The sequence below is a fragment of the Schistocerca piceifrons genome, chromosome X (assembly GCF_021461385.2).
Source record: "Schistocerca piceifrons isolate TAMUIC-IGC-003096 chromosome X, iqSchPice1.1, whole genome shotgun sequence".
In the NCBI taxonomy this organism is placed as follows: Eukaryota; Metazoa; Arthropoda; class Insecta; order Orthoptera; family Acrididae; genus Schistocerca; species Schistocerca piceifrons.
In genome coordinates, this window is record NC_060149.1 from 380,038,197 (window position 1) to 380,059,325 (window position 21,129).

Sequence of the window (21,129 nt, forward strand, 5' to 3'; positions counted from 1 at the left end):
TGAAACATCTCCTCGTCCGAAAAATGCGTGAATGAGCTAGTCAAAAATCAAAACAATGCTTTTTTTAACAGTTGGAGTATTGTGCATAAAGAATTTGTTCCTCCAGGACAAACTATCAAGCAATGGTTTTACAAAAATGTCCTCGAAAGGTTATGGAAAAGGGCGAATCGAGTGAGACCGGATATTGCAGACAAGTGGAAGCTGCATCATGACAACGCCCACTTCCATTGTGGAATTTTTGACCTCAAAAGGCATTCCTGTTCCACAGTCCCCATATTCATCTGATCTGAGTTCTTGTGACTTTCTTTTCCCGACACTGACAAATCCTTAATAGGACGTCATTTTGGGACTCTGGAAAGAATACTCAAAAGAATGTGATCGACATGTTAAAGGCCCGACCAGCTGAATCATTTCTGCCCTGATACAACGATCCCGCTCGTGTATAGCTGCCGAAAGGAAACTCTGAGGACAATATTGTTTGAAAAAAACTTTCGTACATTAAAATCCAGTCTCATTACTTTTCTCAGCAATCTCGTACGATGCTTTTGTGGGAAAGTGGATGTCGAAATCGATACAAAGGAATTAATTACTTTGGTTGTGCAATGGGACAAGATTACAAACACACAAAGATCACACTGCCACAACAAATGTGTTTTCTTCATTCAGATTCAATACATGTCTTCCGAAGGCATCATGAAGTTCTTCGACCGACAATGAAGTTCGTCGAAAACTGCAACACATTAACTGAACTTTGTTAATGCTTATAAGGGGAGGCCACGACGTGGGGGTCGCAGATTTACATCAAACTTTGTTCATCTTTAGTAGGCCATTGAAAGCACATCATGTGCAAGTAGTAAGGTGTACTACTCTGGCAATTCCAAAAAAATTGCAAGAGAAGTTTTACGCGTCTGTTATGTGGATTGTGTGTCTGTGCATAGGTGCCAGACGTTAGAATTCCTGGTGGTAAAGGTGATTAGCTTTCGAACTTCGTAAGACGAAAGCTTATGAGGCGACGGTCCGACTCTCTCAGACTTAATTGTTGCTCTATTTTTGCAAGACCGGTCATATTATTTAATTTGTGACGTTTGAGAGGCAATATAATGAATAAAACCAGCTGTGTTTGCATGAAGTATTTACAAGAACTTTCAATTTTTGTCTTCCATGTCTGTATGACACATACTATGCTGCAACGTGTGATGTCGAGAGCACTTCCGACGAGTAAATTGTAGATTCCTCTTTTGATCTGGCACATTGTGACTTACTATATTACAGGTTGTGAAAAACGTCTTTCGCATTATTATTAATCGAGCTTTGACTTATGCTTTAAAAGCCTGTCCCTCGTCCTTGAAAATCTGATTACAAATAGCAAGTAGTCAAATAACACGTCACATTCACAACTTCATGAAAATGAAATATATTACCTCTCAAATGTCATAAATTATATGTTACCAGTGATGAAAAAATATAGATTAAAAAACAAATATTGGCGGGATTCGAATCGTCGCCTCATCTACGACGCCTCTTGCAACGCGCGAATACTAGTCACTTGTCCCCAGTGACTTCTGTCGGCCGGTATCTTCAAACAGATACATCAGTTACATAATAGACGGGTAAAACTTCTTTTGCGATTTTCTCAGAATTGCCAGAGTAGTGCATCTTACTGCTTGCACATTATTTTGTTTTAATGGCCTACTAAAGGTGTACAAAGTTTGAAATAAATCTTATCACAACGTCGTGGTCTCCCCTTGTTAATTCTTCAAAAAACAGCTGAAATGCATCGAACGCCTGTCCATTTGTACATTCTCACAAATTTCTTTCTCAAACTAAGGCCCGCGGAGTATTTGTATAACTCTGAATTAAAGATTTCGAAAAAATACGCATGGTTCGAAAAAATGTCCTAGATGAAAAGTTAACATTTTCGAAGGGGATATTTGTGCTAAAATGCCTTTTCCTCTTCCCCAACTTATTTTCAAATTGGATCTTCCATTTTTATTGCAGATTCTGATTCTACGCCAAAAAATACCTAGGGTTTACCAAAGAGATTGTTTTCCATTGGTGACAGGTGACGCTGTAGTCGACAAAATTCACTTTTTTCGGGTTTCTGAAATTAAGAACTGACCTATTTGATTCAACATTATATTTGCGATAACAATGTAAACATTTTCTAAACAGTTGACATTTTTGTTAAAAATGTAGCTTTGCAAATGTCATCGTACAGTAAAACTTTTACAGTTAAGACACTGAAATTTCTGGTTAATAAATTACTTTTAGCATGATGCAGGAACAACAACGTGGACATAACAGTTTTCTGTTTCCATCGGGGTGCTTGATTTATGTGAGTCTCCTCGCCTCTCACCATTGGGGTGCTTGCTCTCACAGTTATCGTAATTCACAACAAATGCTCAAAATAATGCCTTCCATTTCGATACATTTATTAATTAGAACTTTGAGTTCTTGTACAGAACTTAAGAGCATGTCTGGCGTTATGTTTGCGTAAGCATTTCTGATATGTCCTATCATGTCCTGTCGAGTAGTTGGTACTTCTGCAATCACTTTGTTTTTAAGATAACTTCGGCAAGGTAAGGTCGGCTGACCTAGCAGGCCATTTTATCAGACTGCCTCTACCGATCATGCAACCACTGAAATTGCGATTTAATTATTCTTGGGCTACTGCGGAGTAATGTACCGGACAACCATCATGTTTCAACCACATATTCTGCCGCACCTTACGGGACACATCTTTAAAAAGAATCGGTAGCTTGTCTTGCAATAAGTTACGACCTCTTTCTCCTTTCAATGAGCCTTCCAAAAATAAGAGACCGATTAGTTAGTCGCCTATGATATAGCACCAAACTTTAACAGACAAAGTACGCTGATTATCAATTTCACGTGTCCAGTGCGTGTTTTCCACACTCCGATAATGCATGGTTCGTAAACGTTGACCCGTCGAAGAATATTACTCGACAAAAGAACTGCGTGTTTCTTTGCAATTGCACGACTGCCTAGTTGCCAATTCGATTCTAAAGATTATTTACACGACGTTCTTGATGCATCGACATACGGCAGGCATGATATTTGTGACATTTTAGGGTCGCCCAAACACCTGTGTGAACAATTCCTGATTGATGAAATATTTCTCGGATACTAGCATGTGTATTGCAAGCAAACGCAGCTATTACTACGATTTCATTAACATTTTTTATGGCGTCTCTCTTCCTTCGGCACTAAACTGTTTTACAACACGACAGTATAGTTTTAAGAGATCATGAACTATCAACAAAACGTATAGCATTGATGCCAACCTCTGACGCAAGTCCCAACCGGGTATTCAAAATGTCCCTTTTCTGTATAAGGTGTCTCACGGTAAAGCAAAACATGTGACGCCTAGTTGGGAGGGGGAGGAGGGAGGGAGAGGGAGAGAGAATGGGTATAACAAAAGAAATCATGGGCTGCGAACTAGTAGTAGAGTTTAGGGTGCATAGCTACAATAATTTCCAATCGTAAGAAAATGAAACACCTACAGCAGTCCTTATTTATTGTGTAGCTACCAGTTTCGGCACATCAATGTAACATCTTCAGGTCTTAGTTGGGGCTGAAGGGGTTTTCACGATTCCATACATTCAATGTATCAGTGGCCGACAACTGGTCGTCTATCCAACCATCAACTGTCGTCCCCCAGACCTGATGCAAGAATGGACACACGAAAATATTTACTTGCATCCTTGCAATACATAATATAAAATCAGGGTTTATGTTATTAAAGTGCTTGCTGCATCTTTCAGTACATACAGCTTTCCTTATGTAGAAAGGATCTTCACTACTCAAGGTTAAATCTAACTTTGGCTCAGAAGGGGGTAAATTATGCTGCCACTAAAGTCTTTGGTCACTTATCTAATAGCATCAAAAGTCTGACAGATAGCCATATAGCATTTAAAAGGAAATTGAAAGAATTTCTTAATGGCAACTCCTTCTCATTAGATGAATTTTTCGATATAGTAAGTGGGTACTTTTCAAAAAAAAAAAAAAGTGTCCTGTAATATTTTGTGTACAGTAATATCTTGTATAGACACCTTTTATTAACATGACATGTTCCACATCATTACGAAGTGTTGTATTCATGATCTATGGAACAAGTACTAATCTAATCTAATCTAATCTAATCTACTCCCCAAACGCATGCTCCTCCCTCTTTTAGTCCCCAGAGCACACTTAAACTTTCACTTAATACAAGTTTTTCTTATTGTGAAGATTGAGATTTTTTTTGTTCCACTTCGTAAGTTGTGCAGTCTATTCTGTTTGCTAGAAATGAGGTTCTCAGAACACGTATGGAATTTAAATTCTCATCACCAATTCTGTTCCGTTTTCTTCTTTTTGCGTCCCTTACAATAGTAAATATTCTTTCAGCTTCAGCATTTGAGTGTGAAAGTGAAAGAACAATCTTAGCAAGTTTACTGACATTTTGAAAACACAGCTGATGCTGGAAGTCTTTCAACTGCGAATGTATTTATATCAAATTCTCCAAACTTTGAAGCAACACATGATACATCCTTTATCCGAGACCTTCCGTAAGCTGCTAATGCAGTATTTGGCTCTATGACTTAAGTTTCCAAAAAATTAATCATGTACAGATATCAGTTTCTTCACTTCTTCGGTTGCTGCAATATGGAAATCAAAGCATTTGAGTCTTAGATTCCCTTTTCACATTCTCTAGGGGGAATTCGTAATAACTGTCCACATCCTGGGCCAAGATACACTGTTCCTAATAGGGGATATTATAGCATGGTTGAAGTGTATTAATCTTGTGCATTTCAGTGAGGATGCCGGGGTTAGGAAATTCTGAGCAATGTTTTGAATCAGACGCAAAGAATCTTCTGAAAGCATGTGAATTAATATTTTCCTTGATTGGAAAGGGGTGTCAAAACTGTTGAAGTAAACCAAATCATACCTTAGAAACAACATGTAAACTTTAATATACAAATTTTCTAATTCACGAAGAATCATTTCGGCAGATTTTAATTTATCTTCAATAGTTGTTAACTGGAAGCAATAATAATAATAATAATAAAATTCCAATTTTCCAGCAAATAAACAGCACATGCATGTAAAACAAGCTATGGTGCACCTGATATTTAAGCACCTTTGTACGTTCGACTCTTTAAATTCTTGTAAAATAGCACAGCACTTTGCACTGCCAGGTATGTGGCTTGCCACAGACCTTATTAACTCTTCACAGGATCTAGGAAGCTTTTTACATGCCTTGCATGCAATTAAAGCAGATGAATGGCATATACAGTTGAGAACAATCATATTTCGTCCAATATTCCTAAGTCTTGTTATGGCACAATTATAACTTCCCACCGTAACAGACGTATTGTCACAAGCCACGCCAATTACATTTATAATTGGAACATCCTTCTCTTCCAACATGCTCTCCAGAGCTACGAATAGGTTTTCTGTCAAGCAGCCTTTGGCATACAAAGGGATCAATTCCAGAAGTTTTGCTTTCACATATCCGTCAACTGGAGACGCACATCTCACTAAAACGCATGTATGTTAACTATGTGATATGTCCGTACTCTCGTCCACCAGAACAGAAAATTTAATATCATTTAGTAATCCCTTTTTCCCTTCCTGAAAAGTATTTGTAAAAATGTCGCGCAAAATGGGAGCCATACCACGTATTGGCAACACTGGTTACAAGGGCATGAGAGTTCACACGATACCTATCTGTGACAGGTATGCCTGTCACTATAATGAACATTTTTCCTTACAAGGATTGTGGATTGTATTCCGTCGTTAGGCGAGTAGTGGCCTGTTCCAGTTCTGATGAGCGATTCGAGGGGACTCACCGAAATCCAACATGGTGATGGTGTGAGGACTTGACAAAATCAATTGCAAAGGAAAAAACAAAATTCGTCGACCACAGCGCCACCTATCTCGAAGGGAAGAAATGGTTCGGATAAACCATAGGCATATTTTGATGTAGAATCCCAATCTCCAATAAAAATGGGGGGGGGGGTTCAAAAATGAAAATTTGGGGGGAAGGCAGTTTTAGCACAGATGCATGTCCCCTTTGAATATATTAACTTTTCGTATAGAACCTTTATCGTACAATGCATACTTTTGAGATATTTGATCTTTCCAAGTTAAAACACCCTGTACATTTCTTTGATTATGCTAGTTTGCTTCTGGTCTCCCTGCTTCACCTATCATACATTTCTTGTTTCTAAGGTAGCAGAAGTACATTTTGTCTATAAAGTTGTTCCTATTTCCAATATTAAGCTAGTCACTAATCTCGTTTGTACTGCTACCCAATTTTTCTTCTTTCGTTTGTTTACTTTTAACACACTGTGCTCACTAGACTGCTCATTCCATTCAACAGGATCTGTACCTCATTTTCCTTTCTGCACAGGGTAGGAATACAGACACTGAATAATATTAATATCATTTCTTGCCGAGTATTTTAGTCCTTTTCAAAAACTTTTTATACCTACATTATTTCTTCAATACACAGGCTAAATAGTGCAACAGAGAAACTTCAGTGTAGTCTTACACTCTTCTTACTGCGAACATGTGTGTCTGGGTCTTCATATTTATTGTTCCCTCTTGTTTCTTCTATATGTTGTATACTACCCATTTTTCCCAATAGTCCGTTTCTATTTTTGTGATCATTTCAAACACCATAAATCATTTTACATTGTTGAATACTTTCTTCCATCATCAAGTAGATTGTCTGAACTAGCCCTCCGAGTCCTTTATCTTTCTTAAAGCCAAGCTAACTGTCAAGTAACACAACCCTCATTTTCCTTATTATTCTTTGATCAGCAACATAAATGATGTGCTAAACTGATTATACTATAGCACTGTACCTAAAAGGTACAAATTCTTTTATATTGTTCTTTGATCTTCCTCTGTCTGCTGTAAACACTAACTCCCAAACACACCAATCTATGGCACAAAGTACACACTTTGCACTTTAAGTTTTGTATCCACTGTACATTAACTGAAGCAGCACACTGCTGAAAAACAATTCAAATTTGAAACGAACAAAAGTCTTGTTTCTCTATTCACTCACTCCTGACTGATGAGACAGTTTACTGTGTCTGGAAAGTACAACGTCCAAACCACACAAACTGATTATACTACATGTGACATAACTAAAATATTGTTTAAAGAGTTTTAAATTCCTAAAGTTGTGGTATTCTTTTAGAATCACCCTGTATTCATTTCGCTCATAGCCTTCCGCTGGTGTAGCTAGTCTATTCTTTAGACCAGCCTCAGGACTTTTTTGAATAGCATTTCCGTTCGTGTACACCAAGCTGAGAGAATTTTTTTTTTATATATAATAATGAGCAACAGACCATCAAAACTTATATTCGATAATTTGAACAATGTTTGTGACTAACAACAGCTTTGTGACTTTTTCTACATAACTGTGTGTGAAGCAACATGTTCACTTACACTGTACTGTTAAGGTTTTACTTTTCAAAGAAATAAGAACTATTACAATCCACATACGTCTGTACTAACTACCTGTGTGTAGACATCATTAGAGACTGTACGAGACCATCGTCATCCCCAGTAGAATCCTAGAAACATGATTAAAGATAGGGAAACTTTCAATTTTGAACTTAAAAAGAAGCTTCTGGCTGTTCATTTTAAGGATAAGTCCAATAACAGCACTTTTAGGTGGCAATCCAGCAAAACTGCACAATTACCAAGGCTTATTCTGCAACAGATAGTACTAGTTTACACAGCATATTGGCAATGTCTATAGAATAAAACACAATGGCACAAAGATTTAAAATTCCATTCACAATTAAGTCACTGAAAACAGAGCACAAGCATAAAATGGAGGAGGATATGGAAGGGAATTAACCATGTTAATCTCAAAGGACTCCTGCTGGCATTTGTCATATGTAACTTAGGGGAATTATGGAAAAAATAAATCTGGACAGAATGCAAGGATTTGAATCCTGATCATCCAGCAAGATGGAAGTCCAGCATATTAAAATACTATGCCACCTAGCTTGGTCACTGTGAACTACACTGAATAAATATTTGTCAAAACACATTTTTCAAACTTATTAAAAATATCAGACCACAGTAGGGGAAAAGGGGTTTTTCTTTGGGGACATACATGTACCCATGGGACGTGCAATCAACAATTGTCATGAAACATTCATTACCTTCACCAAAACACAACAAAACTCTCCCATCCTGTCTAACCTAGTCCTCAGGCTATGCTACATATTAGTTACCACAACCACCATTAAAGAAAAAATAATGCCAATGGTAGTGCACTGACCACAGCAGAATGACAGTAAAGCAAGTTTCAATGCACCGTACATTACCAGTGACCTTCAACTGGTGGTAACAGCTTCCTGCTTATAGGATCCGGAGTAAATCATAGTTAACAATTACTTATATCTACACTGTTCATACTGCAGCAATTTGGCAAATAAATGGAGGTACCCTACCTGTTTTCAATTGTGAAAAGGCTAAGAGAAAATTCAACATTTTGGTTTTCATTTTCTTATTGCCCATTTTGGCCTCTGCATTACCAATGTGTGTGACCTGTTAATATATCCTAATGCACAACGTGCTAGCTTTTGAGATAGGGATGTGGATCAAACCTGGGTGGCACATTTAATGACAACAGGCTGATACATCAGCCAGTTTGAGTATGGTGCTTAGGTGTTTTTCTCACGTTCATTTAGGCTAGTCCCTCTGCTTCAGAGAATATATTACACCAGCAGTTAAAATATGTTAATAGCCAATTCACAGACAGATGGCAACTGCAGTTTCCCCCTTTTAGGTTACCTTTGCAATTCTGTCACTAGGAACTGCATCTCAGCAGATATTAAATAATAAAATATGCCAAATCCTGAAAAGCTGACCCATGCTATATGGAATAAACACCAGGGAAAATAAAGAAAGGAGTTATTTTAAATTTTTCTGAGCCTGCAGCATTATAAATGTCTTGTAAGGGCATTATATGTATGGTGAAGACAACTTATTAAGATGTTATTTCGGCTTCATGGCCATTGTCGAGCTATTTCCACAACACATCATTAACAGGATCACTTTAACATCTTATATTGCTGCATATTGTAGATGTAACATACACTAAATTGTTATTTTCTCTAGATTTGTAACATCTCCGCAGAGGAATTTGTTGGTGAGCAATATTCACTATGACATATTTAATATTTTCCGTAAGTTTACTATACATAAAACAAAGAAGTTATCACTGTGTGCTGTCCACCAATTTTCCTGCTAACGGCAGTCTTTCCACATTAACTTCTTAAAGTTCTTGAGATAGTACCATCTTTAATTTTTCAGCTTGGTATACTCATAATTACTGTTTAATTTGATCCTATTGCTGCCTAAATTAAATTATTATAGCTGTTGCCTGGGAATGACTTCCTAATCTATTTTAATGAAAACACTGATTATTCTGCTTTTGTGGCCCTCTGTAGCTTATTGCTGTCACAACTACACTCTTATTACCGATTACAGTATGCCTGTTTTATCACCAACAAATCTAAAATCAGAGGCAGATTGATTAACTTGCTATTTTAAGTAACTTTTAAATGAAGGTATTGGGACAGTTTTGCAAAAAAATTTATCCCACACATTAGTTATAAAACTGTTACCTTCTAAATCCATAGCTGGGTGGCTGAAATAAACTATGGCACTGCTGGCAAACAAGGTATTGTTGAAGTTCATAATACTGCCTTTCCGTTTTGAAAAATAACATCACAGAGTACTTTATTTATGAAGGTTGTGGTGACAGACTGAACAGTAGCACTGGCTGAGTTCTAAGTTATAGATTTCATGGTGATTGCTCAGTTGTGAGCTGATGGCACCAACAAATGTGTAATAGCAATTATCTATGTCTTTTTATACATCATGCATTCCCTCTGAAACTCTGTTTTCTCACTGCATTTTGGAATTTTCAACTTTTTAATATGTTTGAATGTATTACTAATAAGAGCATCCCCAACCAAAAGCCTGTATTGCAACAATACTTTGATAGTTTAAATATGCACTATTATACAACGTTATAATTTCCACAGTGGTCATGTAAAGCTGACAAATAGTTGCTTTGTTGATTCCAAACAATGGTCAAAGGTTATAGTTTTCTCAGAATTTTTTTACTACTTCCTCCAATACATAATAGCAAACTCAGGTATTCTATAAAGTTTGCAGTTGTTGCCGCAGATGAGTCTGGTGAACAGTAGGAGTCAATTACACAACCTTTAGCCTATGCTTGCTAGTTAACCCTGTCTAGGTGGCTCTGCACAGAGATTCAACTATGTTGGTATGAAATTAATGCTTACTGCTACAAATAAATCACCTCCCATTCCATATACACTGTGTCTTTGATAAATATTTAGGTTAGTCCTGTATATCTCCCAACTATTAATTTCTGGTTTTAGTTAACTTTCTCGTTATTACAGAAGCTGGATTGCTTACTAAAATTGGTTCAAACTTTCTGTAAATGCTTCCATAGTTAATCACTTATGTGTTAACATTTTCACCCATTGAAAGCACTAGAGGGGGGGGGGGGGGAGATCATTACAAATAATTTGGAACTATTCACATCTTAATTTATCCCTACTGAATGCACAGTCACTTGATGAAAAACATTACTGGGTAGACTCCACACACATTCAATTGCAGTGCTAGTCAGCCTTAGACATTTAGACAAAGTCAAACTTATTGCCCTATGTCACAAATTTATGAAGTCCTAGGTTTTTCCGTAACTGTTTCTGTCTCCAGCCTTTCACTTGACTCAGAACCAGAAGTCTTTGGTCAGTTCTAGAAAACTGATGCAGACCGTATGCTTCATCATAACACCATTAGCTACACAGCAATTTTTACTTTTGGAATTATTTGTTCTGACATTGGCCACAATTTAACATTGGTTGTACGAATGGGGTGTACTGAAATCTGTGATGCGGAATTTTGCTTTGACCAGAGATGCCAAGGGCAATAAACAAGCACTGTGGCTGCAAGTTGCTATGGCCAACAACAAGAACTTTTGAAAATATTGTGGTGACAGGCTGACCTATAACAAACATCAAATATGTCATAGAGGCAAACTTGTGTTTTTAAATGATGGTTGGACAAATGTATCTGAAGGTCATGGTCTATCTGTTGTAAAAAAGGTGACAGTTTGGATGCAAATTGGCAAAGCAGATGAATTTCACACACACACACACACACACACACGCACACAGCCCCATTCCAACCAATCAGGTTAAATAATATTACACAATACTTTTATGTAGACGTGTTCAACTGCTGCTGAGATGGGCTTTTCATCGCACGGTGAGTTTCCTGGGTATAATCACATATTTGTCCCTCCTATCACTTGATACTGTTTCTCTAGGAGTTAGTCATTATTTCTCATAGTCAAACCACAAAACATTAATAGCTCCCTCTGTATTTACTATAACCTGGAAAAGGATTTTGAAGGCATCCCAACAGGAGAAGTGTGTCACACTGTCTCAAATTAACTGTCAGTCTTAGACAGCACTTCGTACTTGTTGGTACGAGCACTCTACTGAAACTGCTATCCTTGTACAACATCGAGTCCTTATGGTACACTAATCAGTAAAGCCATACTGGTTGGCTAGTCAAATGTAGTGTATCTGTTGATTACAGCAGATCATAGTAGAAAGGGTAAGGGGGGGGGGGTGGTGGTGTCACCTTCCCCTCCACGTGTCTCTTCTACAGCTGTTAACAAATCCTCATGACACATTGAGTCCCTTTATTAGTTTTCAAAAAGTACTAAATCACCTTAACAGCATTCCACACTTCTGATCTGAATGATAATACTAAGTTAATAACATGTATCCAAACGAGTGTCACCAACATAATACTATTTTCTAGTACATTACACACAACAAGACATATAACAGGCTCCAAAAGGCTACATTTCACCTGTTCATACTCTTTTCAGGAAATATTTTGTGTATGTTGGTACATAATATTGGGATAAAATCATGCAAAGCACCCACATTTTCTCCAGACAGACAGACGTAACTGACTTTTGGAGTTATCACTGTCACATTTGCTTTTTTTGCATCACTTAATGCCATTTACTATCAGACATGAATATGGATCATGCACACAACAGTATTAGTCGAGGTTCAGTAGAAATCAGAAAGACAATCAATCTTTCTCCTTTATTGACCACACCCCTTCACTTGACAATCAATGAAAACCAACAGAACAGACAAACTGATTGCTTACCTTCAATTTTGGCCAATATGTGACCACTATGTATTCAAGCAAAAGACTATAACATTAGCTGACTCATAGTAGACGTGCACAAAGAACAAAAATTCATGCTGAAGCTGCTTACACTTCTGACAGCATTATATACAAAGGAATGTTAATTAAAGCAATTGTTTAGTTTCAATATTCATCATTCCCTTTATATACTACAGTTACTCATCCATAGCCTGTTCATGTGTATCAAAATCTAACATGTGGCACTGCCTGTCATAGTTACACATGTGACACAAAACCTTTTACAATTGATTGTAAATTAATATTTGTTCGAGAAAAAAATCGCATTAGTACACTTGTCATTATCACAAAGGTTTACTTGACTGCCACAGTTTTGGTCATCATATCAAGATCACCCATCATATCATTGAGGCAGTTCAAAATGAAATGTTAAATGAAAACTACAATGCAATCATTTGTTTCACATACACAAAGTTGCACATGACTGACCATCTCCTTAAAATGTGAAAACGGAAACAGTGTGAGCAAATGGGTATCAAATACAGAATCATAGTTTGAGTGATATTTTGAAGGTTCTCAACAAAGGTGGACTTTACCATTACGCAGAAGTGGATGAACAAATAGCGAAATGTAAAACTGTTTCTTTTCTCCTTTGCCTTATTCATTTATTCGTTCACACTAAACACATAGAAAATAAATAAATATCTTCTACATAAATATTTAACTAGTATTAACGCAAAGATGGCAATATATGTAACAAGGTTAAGATGATAAACTAGTTTAAAAGTAAATGTTATCCCCCAAGTACAATTTTGGTATATTACCCCACAAATCGTAGAAATAGCGGAAATGTCACTTAGCCAGGACCCCAATATGAAATGTAAGGAGTTAATCTTGTGAAGTACGTCGAAAACACAAGAAAATTTGCTCACCTCTACAATGCTACCAACAACCCTTTCTGGTGGCTACCAAACTTCAAACTTCTGTTTTAAAAGGAACCCCAATGCCTGTCATGTGACCAAGCACGGAGCATTGATTGGCGAGGTGGGTGTGGTGCAGCCGTAAGACTACTGCATTGCTGTTTTTATGCAAGTCGATACATGCGGATGCGCTTGCCACAGAATAAATACATATTAGGATGGGCTGTTATAGATTTTACATGGACCGTGCGAACCGCATAACTACTATTATTCTAAACTCTTCATTACTGAGAACTACGAACTTCTGTATACTGTACCAATAAACTGAAAAGTACATAGTTAACAACAAACAATTTTGCGGAAATTAACTCATTTACTGGTTAAAGCTAGTTGAAATTCTGCAGCGAATCACTCATATTTACGCCTGAAAACGACTTTTATGCTGTATGATATAAAGAACTAGTGCATAAAACTTTATTATTAACGAATTTTTCATGGCACTGTTAGGTACAATACGCCCTTTTACCCATGGGTGTGGCAGTTAGTGAGCATCTATACACTAATAATATTGGAATTACTCATTTCTCTACAATTTTAATACGTATACACCCACAATATATACATAAATATGCGAAACGTACATACCAGACACCAGATATCCCAAATAATTTCACTAATTTCCAGGTTCGAATCACATTAACACAAACCACACTCGACACTTCTCCACTCAAGTGAGAGATAACGTCAGAGAGTGACATCACCACTTAACTATATCGATCACCACTGAAGGCAATATGTACGATATTAAAATCGAAGAAAATGAACGTGTGATTAAACTACGAAATAAAATAGCATAGTAGCCATATAGCTGAATAAAATATAAACATGTTATTTGCAAAGTAAGTCGCCTCCTTTACTAGGGGTAATGTTTATGTATATGTTTAGCAGCGAGTATACTGTCTACTGTGTTATCTTTGCTTGGGGTGGAAATGTCATATAATGTGTTGTTAGTTGTGTTTATATGCAAAATATATCGGCTATAGGAGGCAATAAGCAATGTGAAAACAATTGTAGTGCCATACAATAAATTGAGTGTAGAAAATGGCAGTACAAACATCTAACGAGCCGTGGAAAGAGTGTTCAAAGTGGTTGGTGAGGTGCGATGTCTTAAGACCTGATCATAAAACGAATTGGTTAGACGCTTCTGTACACGATTTAGCATACACACTTAGGGATGGTGTCCTTCTGTGTAATTTGCTCAATACACTGGAGCCAGGATGCATTGATATTAAAGATGTTAACCGGAAGCCTCAGATGGCACAGGTGAGATTAGCATGTTTTGTTTTGAAACAACAATATTATGTTAATAAGCATAAAGGAAAATACATATATAAGGCATTGCGTAAATAATAGTGATTGTAAACTATCATATACAGTACATGCAGGACTTTCACTGTAGTATTCTTCGATGTATTGCGTCCCGAAACGTTTCATCATCCATAGACTTTTATATTCCTCAATGCGTCACATTACTTAAGCTTCACTGTCATATTGGTAAGGAAGTATTTCATCGGGCCCCGGATCTTCTACGTCTGCTTATAGAATCTTATGATCATCAGAACGAGAGAAGCCAACTTTTTGTAACCGAGCCAAGCAGTTTTAACAGTCATTCAGTGCCTCAACAATTGTTTCAAATATATACTAAGTACCCAGTGTTTACCATTAAAATGGTAGAAATTGTATTTTGGTTCCTTTAGTCCATGAAAAATGGTAGAAATTGTGTTTTGGTTCCTTTAGTCCATGGGTAATCTGCCTATTGTTTACAGCATATCATTTATAAGTTACTTTATTCGCCCACAAACCGCTTACACTGTTGCATTTGTCATATCATCTTAATACAGAGAACGAAACAAGTTAAAACGTCAGTTACTTCATGCATATACCCATATTCTAAACAACATGTTAAGATAACAAAGGGTTCATGTGTTTGTGCAATGCGTTTTTTTATGCATGCATACTTATAAACAAGTTGATGAAAACATACTTGATACGCTGTTTATCCCTATTGTTTGAATTCCATTCTCTGGTAGAAAATAGGGTACTGTGTATATTTCTGCATTATAACATTTATTACATTATTATTGTTTCAATTCCATATTGTCATAAGAATTAATGTTCTGTTTGTATTTCTACATTATAACATTTAACATTTATTATATTCATATTGTTTCAGTTCCATTCCCTGGTAGAAAATATTGTTCAGTGTCTGTTTCTATGTTATAAAATTTTCATAGGTATGATTTGTGTAAAATGGACTGTGAATTACGTCCTCTTTTGAGTAATAATTTCATATACTAAACTGTATATAGTGTGCTACAGAAATTTCATTTTTTACCTCTATGTGATTTGGCTGGTAAGTATATTACCTTATTGAATAAAGCAATCACTGTTAGGAAATAGACCAATAATTACTTATGGGTCATTCCACAGCAAAGGGACCAATATTAAAAAGTGTTCCGACTTGACCATCTCCAAATCTAATGAAATTTGGTGTGAAAATTCTACATGGTCTTTGAATGTTATATACCAAATTTCAGACCAGTATCCTCAGTGGTTGAATTCTTAAGGGATTTTAAAGAGAGGCTACTCACCTCCACACCCTGTACGAAGGTGAAAATGTGTCAACGTTGCTAGGCTTTTTTAAACGTTTAGCAAACATTTGGTCATTTTTAATATACATAGACAACTTTTTATGCTGAATCACATCGTGGCAAAGATTAGGGATTTAGCCATACCTAAATATAGATACAAGCCTCTAAAGTGGCTAAAGAATTCGTTGCACTATTCTGAGAGCCATGGTTTGACTGAACACTGCTACTTTTCATATAAGCCAATCATGCCAAAACTTCAGATGGCTATTCCTACCTATGATGTCTATATATCAATCAAATTTAATTAGTTCTGGATTCCCAAATGAAAAGATATGCATCTGCAAAGTTGGCCAAAATTTTATGATATTTTTGGGGGGCAATATCGCAACTGTGTCTTCTTCAATCCATTTTTTCTTGCCATAGCTGGATAGTGTGTCCTTTAAGCGTTCAAAGGTATAGTGTTTAATTTCTGGATCTTGCATATTAATGAGTAAGAATACCTTTCAAAAGTAGGGAACATGGATTACTGATAAATACAAAAATTAATACAATTAGAAGTTATAAATCAAAAAATGTGTAATTGTAGTGTCTTTTACTAGATTTTCCTGTGGTTTAGGTAAAGTAACTATGCTAATAAGAAATGTTTTTACATTATTTTACTGTGTACAATATAAATATGATAAAACCTCAGAAAGTGTCCTGATGATTATAACATCTAGAAGGTCATAATGGAATGCTATTTTGCTTTAGAAGGTTGTAACCCTACAATACGATGTCAGTCTGTTTCCATGAATCACCACTTTCAATTGCTGCTTTCATTATTTGCAATTTTCACAGTGTCTGCCTTTTGTGTGGTGTAATCTTTGATGTTGACACTGCACAACCTTAGTGTTAAGTACTGAGTGTTAGAATAATCAATAATTATTGTTGTAGCTGAAAGTAAGCTCTAAAACAATATGTTTTGATAGCCTAACTTTCCCTTAAGGATGTTTAACAGTTGTGTAACTCATACTGTATGTCTTAACAAAATTCCATGTGCCAGTAATGAGATTAAATGTGTCACTAATGATTATACCTAGGATCTTTACTACTAAAATGTGAAAAGCTGTTTGCAAAAAGGCGTGATATTTAAGGTGAAAAATATGGTAAAGAAAGTACCAATTTCAAATGTGAGCATTTATTAAAATATGCATATGCAAATCATTAAATCACAAATGTCCCACTTTTTGCACTCAGTGACCTAGATATTTGTAAACAGAAAGGGGCATTCTACATCAACAGACACAATATGTGCATATTTTGTTTTAAAATGATAATCAGTATTCCTGTTCAGCACCACATCAGTTTTGGTCCAACTTCTGTTCTTTGACTCCTTCAAACGCATCCTCCCGTATGCCAGAATAGTGCACCGTGTGTTCCTCCAAATGTGTCATGGTTATTGTCAGGAGGAGGGGTCATGTATGATATAAAGTTCATCTCATAGTTCTTCTTTACACAATAATTTTTTAACCTTTGATATAATCGAAGAAAATATGTAAAGATCTGTGTAATACTTGAAATTTATTATATGTAAATGCTGCAACTTTTAACAATGTACCCCATCTACTAATAATGAGGAAATATGGTAAAAGCAGTTAGAATATACATCTTCATACTGGCAGGAGCTTTTTTTCACAATTCCTTAAGGCAAGATATGAAATTGATTCGTAGATGAGTATTCGTAATTTTATTTCTCAAAAACTCGATGAGTAGTGTGCACAAAACAGCTTACTCATTTTAAGTTGCAGAACATGGACTTGCAATTGTAAATACTAGCTTTCTGTGTGAGTGCTAGCTATTCTTTGAGGTCACAACTCCAACTTGCATTGTTGAAACTTTTCATTATGGTAGCATTGTCAGTTTTCTCAAGGTAAAAAGTTAACAAAAGCAGCTTGATCTCCATGCAGAGGTCCTACTGACTAAAATATCCATACACATCGATCTTTTCTGTCTGTCAGTAATTTCATCTAGAATGAAACATACTGGGGTCATCAACTAATGTTTATCTGACTTGTGATACTTTTTTGTCATATAGAGGTGAAACTATAACTCTTTTAAAATACACTCATTGGAAACAGACTGCGTATTTGCCTAGATATGATACAACATGCTAGAAATGCTGCCACTGTTTCATAAAAAAAATCACCTACTTTTCGATCTTGAAAATGCCAGTGTTTCTCCAGTAAACTGCTCTCACAGTACTGTTACCATGTTGTAGTTCCTTATTCGTGACATGTTCTGTGCTTTCCATATGCTGCTGAACATGATTCTGTTGGTGCTTTTTATCAATAACAACTAAGATGTGCAAATGTTGCACCTTACAACTGATCTGTCACCTTGAACACTGCCAGTGCTAAGCCATTTAACAATACCATCTATTCTCATGACACTCATTTAAAGTTTGGGATCTTTGCTGGAAAGAAAAGAATAATTAAACCTGCAGATGAGCACCACAAGCTGCATAGTCTATACTTACTGCTGTTTGTGACCCACTGAACCTCAAACTGCACCTGCCTGTTGAGAGGTCACAAGGTGGACACCCTAAAAACAGTCAGCGCGGTGACCATTGTCAGAATTGACATACATAGTTTTCTTTCGAGGAATTTTTGTGAGTTCTGAATTTTACTCACATAAAAAGTAGAGATTAGCATGTATTTTTTATTTAATTGATTTATTAACAGTTTTAATTAATATTTCATCAGTTTTCTTTTATAATATTTTTTACAAATTTATTTTGGGCTGTTACTGATGATGAAGTGATAATAGTGGTTTGCATTTATCAAATTCTATTTCTTTCATCACAACATGTCAAGCACCAAAGCGATTTGGCACAAAGTGTTGTGGTACCAGTTTCAGTTCTGTTATATCAACAGCTGATGTGTAAACAATAATTTTTCCAATGAAAATAAATTGCTAGAAAGTTAATAATACTCACAAATACCTTTTGCCTCTTTACGGGCAAATGATTTAGATGAGAGGAGGATGACAAGGAGAAACTAGAAAAGCTTTTAGGGTCACAGATGCCAAACAGGGTGATCAATGAGTTTGAAGATCCCCAGTATGTCTGTATGTATGCATGCATGCTGTCATATGAAGACACTAAAATTTCGTCCTAAGTAACTCAAGGGCACTTAACAATATTTTACCAAATAGAGAGCAGAAGAAACATGCAAGTCTGTCAGAGAAAGAATGCCAATTTTTGAAGCTCATTGTTGATTGTGAAGAGCATTTATTTCCAATTCGATAACGCAAATCTTCAGTATAACTCTTTCATGTAACAGCCCATTAGAGGTTCAGTGACGCAAATCTGTTTCTTTTACTATTTTTAAAGCTGTACAAAGTTTTGGATACATGTCTTCCATGAGAAATTCGTTCAGGCCAAAGCTCAAACATTCAACAATGGGTCTGGAAAATAGGATGAACTAAAGCTATTGTAAGAGAGTTTAAAGTGCACTAGAAATAAATAAAAAAAAAAAGCTATGAAAGATACTGACTCTGAAAAAAGAAACAGAAGGTGTACCAAAATCACAAGAATGTTTATTTTGCAATAACAGCAAAGAAATACAGATTGCAGCACCTAAAAGTTCTAAGTCTGTCAGTGGCATGATTTATTAAGTTAAAACAGCTCTTCAGAAACTCTGTTCAAAATTCCATCTGCACCACATCATTTTTGTTTTTGACAACTGTTCAGATTTAATCAATATCTGATCTTAGTTTCAGAAAATAACTTTGGTTCTATTTCTAATTGTTTATAGTATTATGTCCAGTGTACCTCTGTACTTGTCTAGTTGCACTATTGGACCACATTTTGTGTGCTGCCTTGGGTAAATGATCATTAAAAATGTCAACTTGTTAATTATCAGTCACGGTATGGCCATGCATATGAATGGCGATACTATATTGGGTGCGAGTTGGTTGTTCTTTCTTTCTCTCATTTGACTATGTGCTATATGGTTCTCTTATGAGTGTTACGAATTTCTGTCATGGTGTTCATGTGTCTGCCTTCAATAGCTTTGCTTAATATAATGCCATCATTTTTGTAGAACACAATGAATACAGGATTTTTACTTGTTCTGATACCTAGTGACCTGTTCATTGCTGATGTCCTTTCTCAAAATTTTTCAGAATGTAATGTACTGTAGAATAGCAACAAAAACATCCTCAGCAAATCAAAGTTTGCGTTTCAAAAAGGTTTCTGTATTCAGAACGTCATTTTCATGTTCACTCACCAGATTTTATAAGTATGAAGTAATGAAATAGAAACCAGTTGGTATTTTCTGCATCTGATCTAAGACATTTGACTGTGTGAATACAGTATTCTCCTAGATGAATTGAAGTCTTATGGGATTGGTGGTATAGCCAACCAATGGATAATGTCATATCTAACTAAAAAATGCAGAAAGTTGTTCTTAGTAATTCAACCAATATAGCTGGTACTGCGAACGGCTGAAAGCAAGGGGAAACTACAGCCGTAATTTTTCCCGAGGGCATGCAGCTTTACTGTATGATTACATGATGATGGCGTCCTCTTGGGTAAAATATTCCGGAGGTAAAATAGTCCCCCATTTGGATCTCCGGGCGGGGACTACTCAAGAGGATGTCGTTATCAGGAGAAAGAAAACTGGCGTGCTACGGATCGGAGCGTGGAATGTCAGATCCCTTAATCGGGCAGGTAGGTTAGAAAATTTAAAAAGGGAAATGGATAGGTTGAAGTTAGATATAGTGGGAATTAGTGAAGTTCGGTGGCAGGAGGAACAAGACTTCTGGTCAGGTGACTACAGGGTTATAAACACAAAATCAAATAGGGGTAATGCAGGAGTAGGTTTAATAATGAATAGGAAAATAGGAATGCGGGTAAGCTACTACAAACAGCGTAGTGAACGCATTATTGTGGCCAAGATAGAAACGAAGCCCACACCTACTACAGTAGTACAAGTTTATATGCCAACTAGCTCTGCAGATGACGAAGAAATTGAAGAAATGTATGATGAAATAAAAGAAATTATTCAGATTGTGAAGGGAGACGAAAATTTAATAGTCATGGGTGACTGGAATTCGAGTGTAGGAAAAGGGAGAGAAGGAAACGTAGTAGGTGAATATGGATTGGGGGACAGAAATGAAAGAGGAAGCCGCCTGGTAGAATTTTGCACAGAGCACAACATAATCATAACTAACACTTGGTTTCAGATTCGTGAAAGAAGGTTGTATACATGGAAGAACCCTGGAGATACTAAAAGGCATCAGATAGATTA

At 36.3% G+C, this 21,129-nt stretch overlaps 2 protein-coding genes across 2 annotated transcripts in view; one reads left to right on the top strand and one right to left on the bottom strand.

Moving 5' to 3' along the window:
• Positions 1-13,925, bottom strand: part of LOC124723018 (spectrin alpha chain) — a 125,191-nt gene extending 111,266 nt beyond the window's left edge. Inside the window, 1 exon segment of the mRNA XM_047248193.1 lies at positions 13,833-13,925. The gene's annotated coding sequence lies outside the window, so the exon portion shown is untranslated.
• Positions 13,926-14,165: 240 nt separating this feature from the next.
• Positions 14,166-21,129, top strand: part of LOC124721472 (protein vav) — a 176,759-nt gene continuing 169,795 nt past the window's right edge. The window contains exon 1 of the mRNA XM_047246467.1: positions 14,166-14,510. Within this exon, the coding sequence (XP_047102423.1) occupies positions 14,289-14,510 (222 nt within the window). The 5' untranslated portion in view covers positions 14,166-14,288. The remainder of the gene's footprint in view (positions 14,511-21,129) is intronic.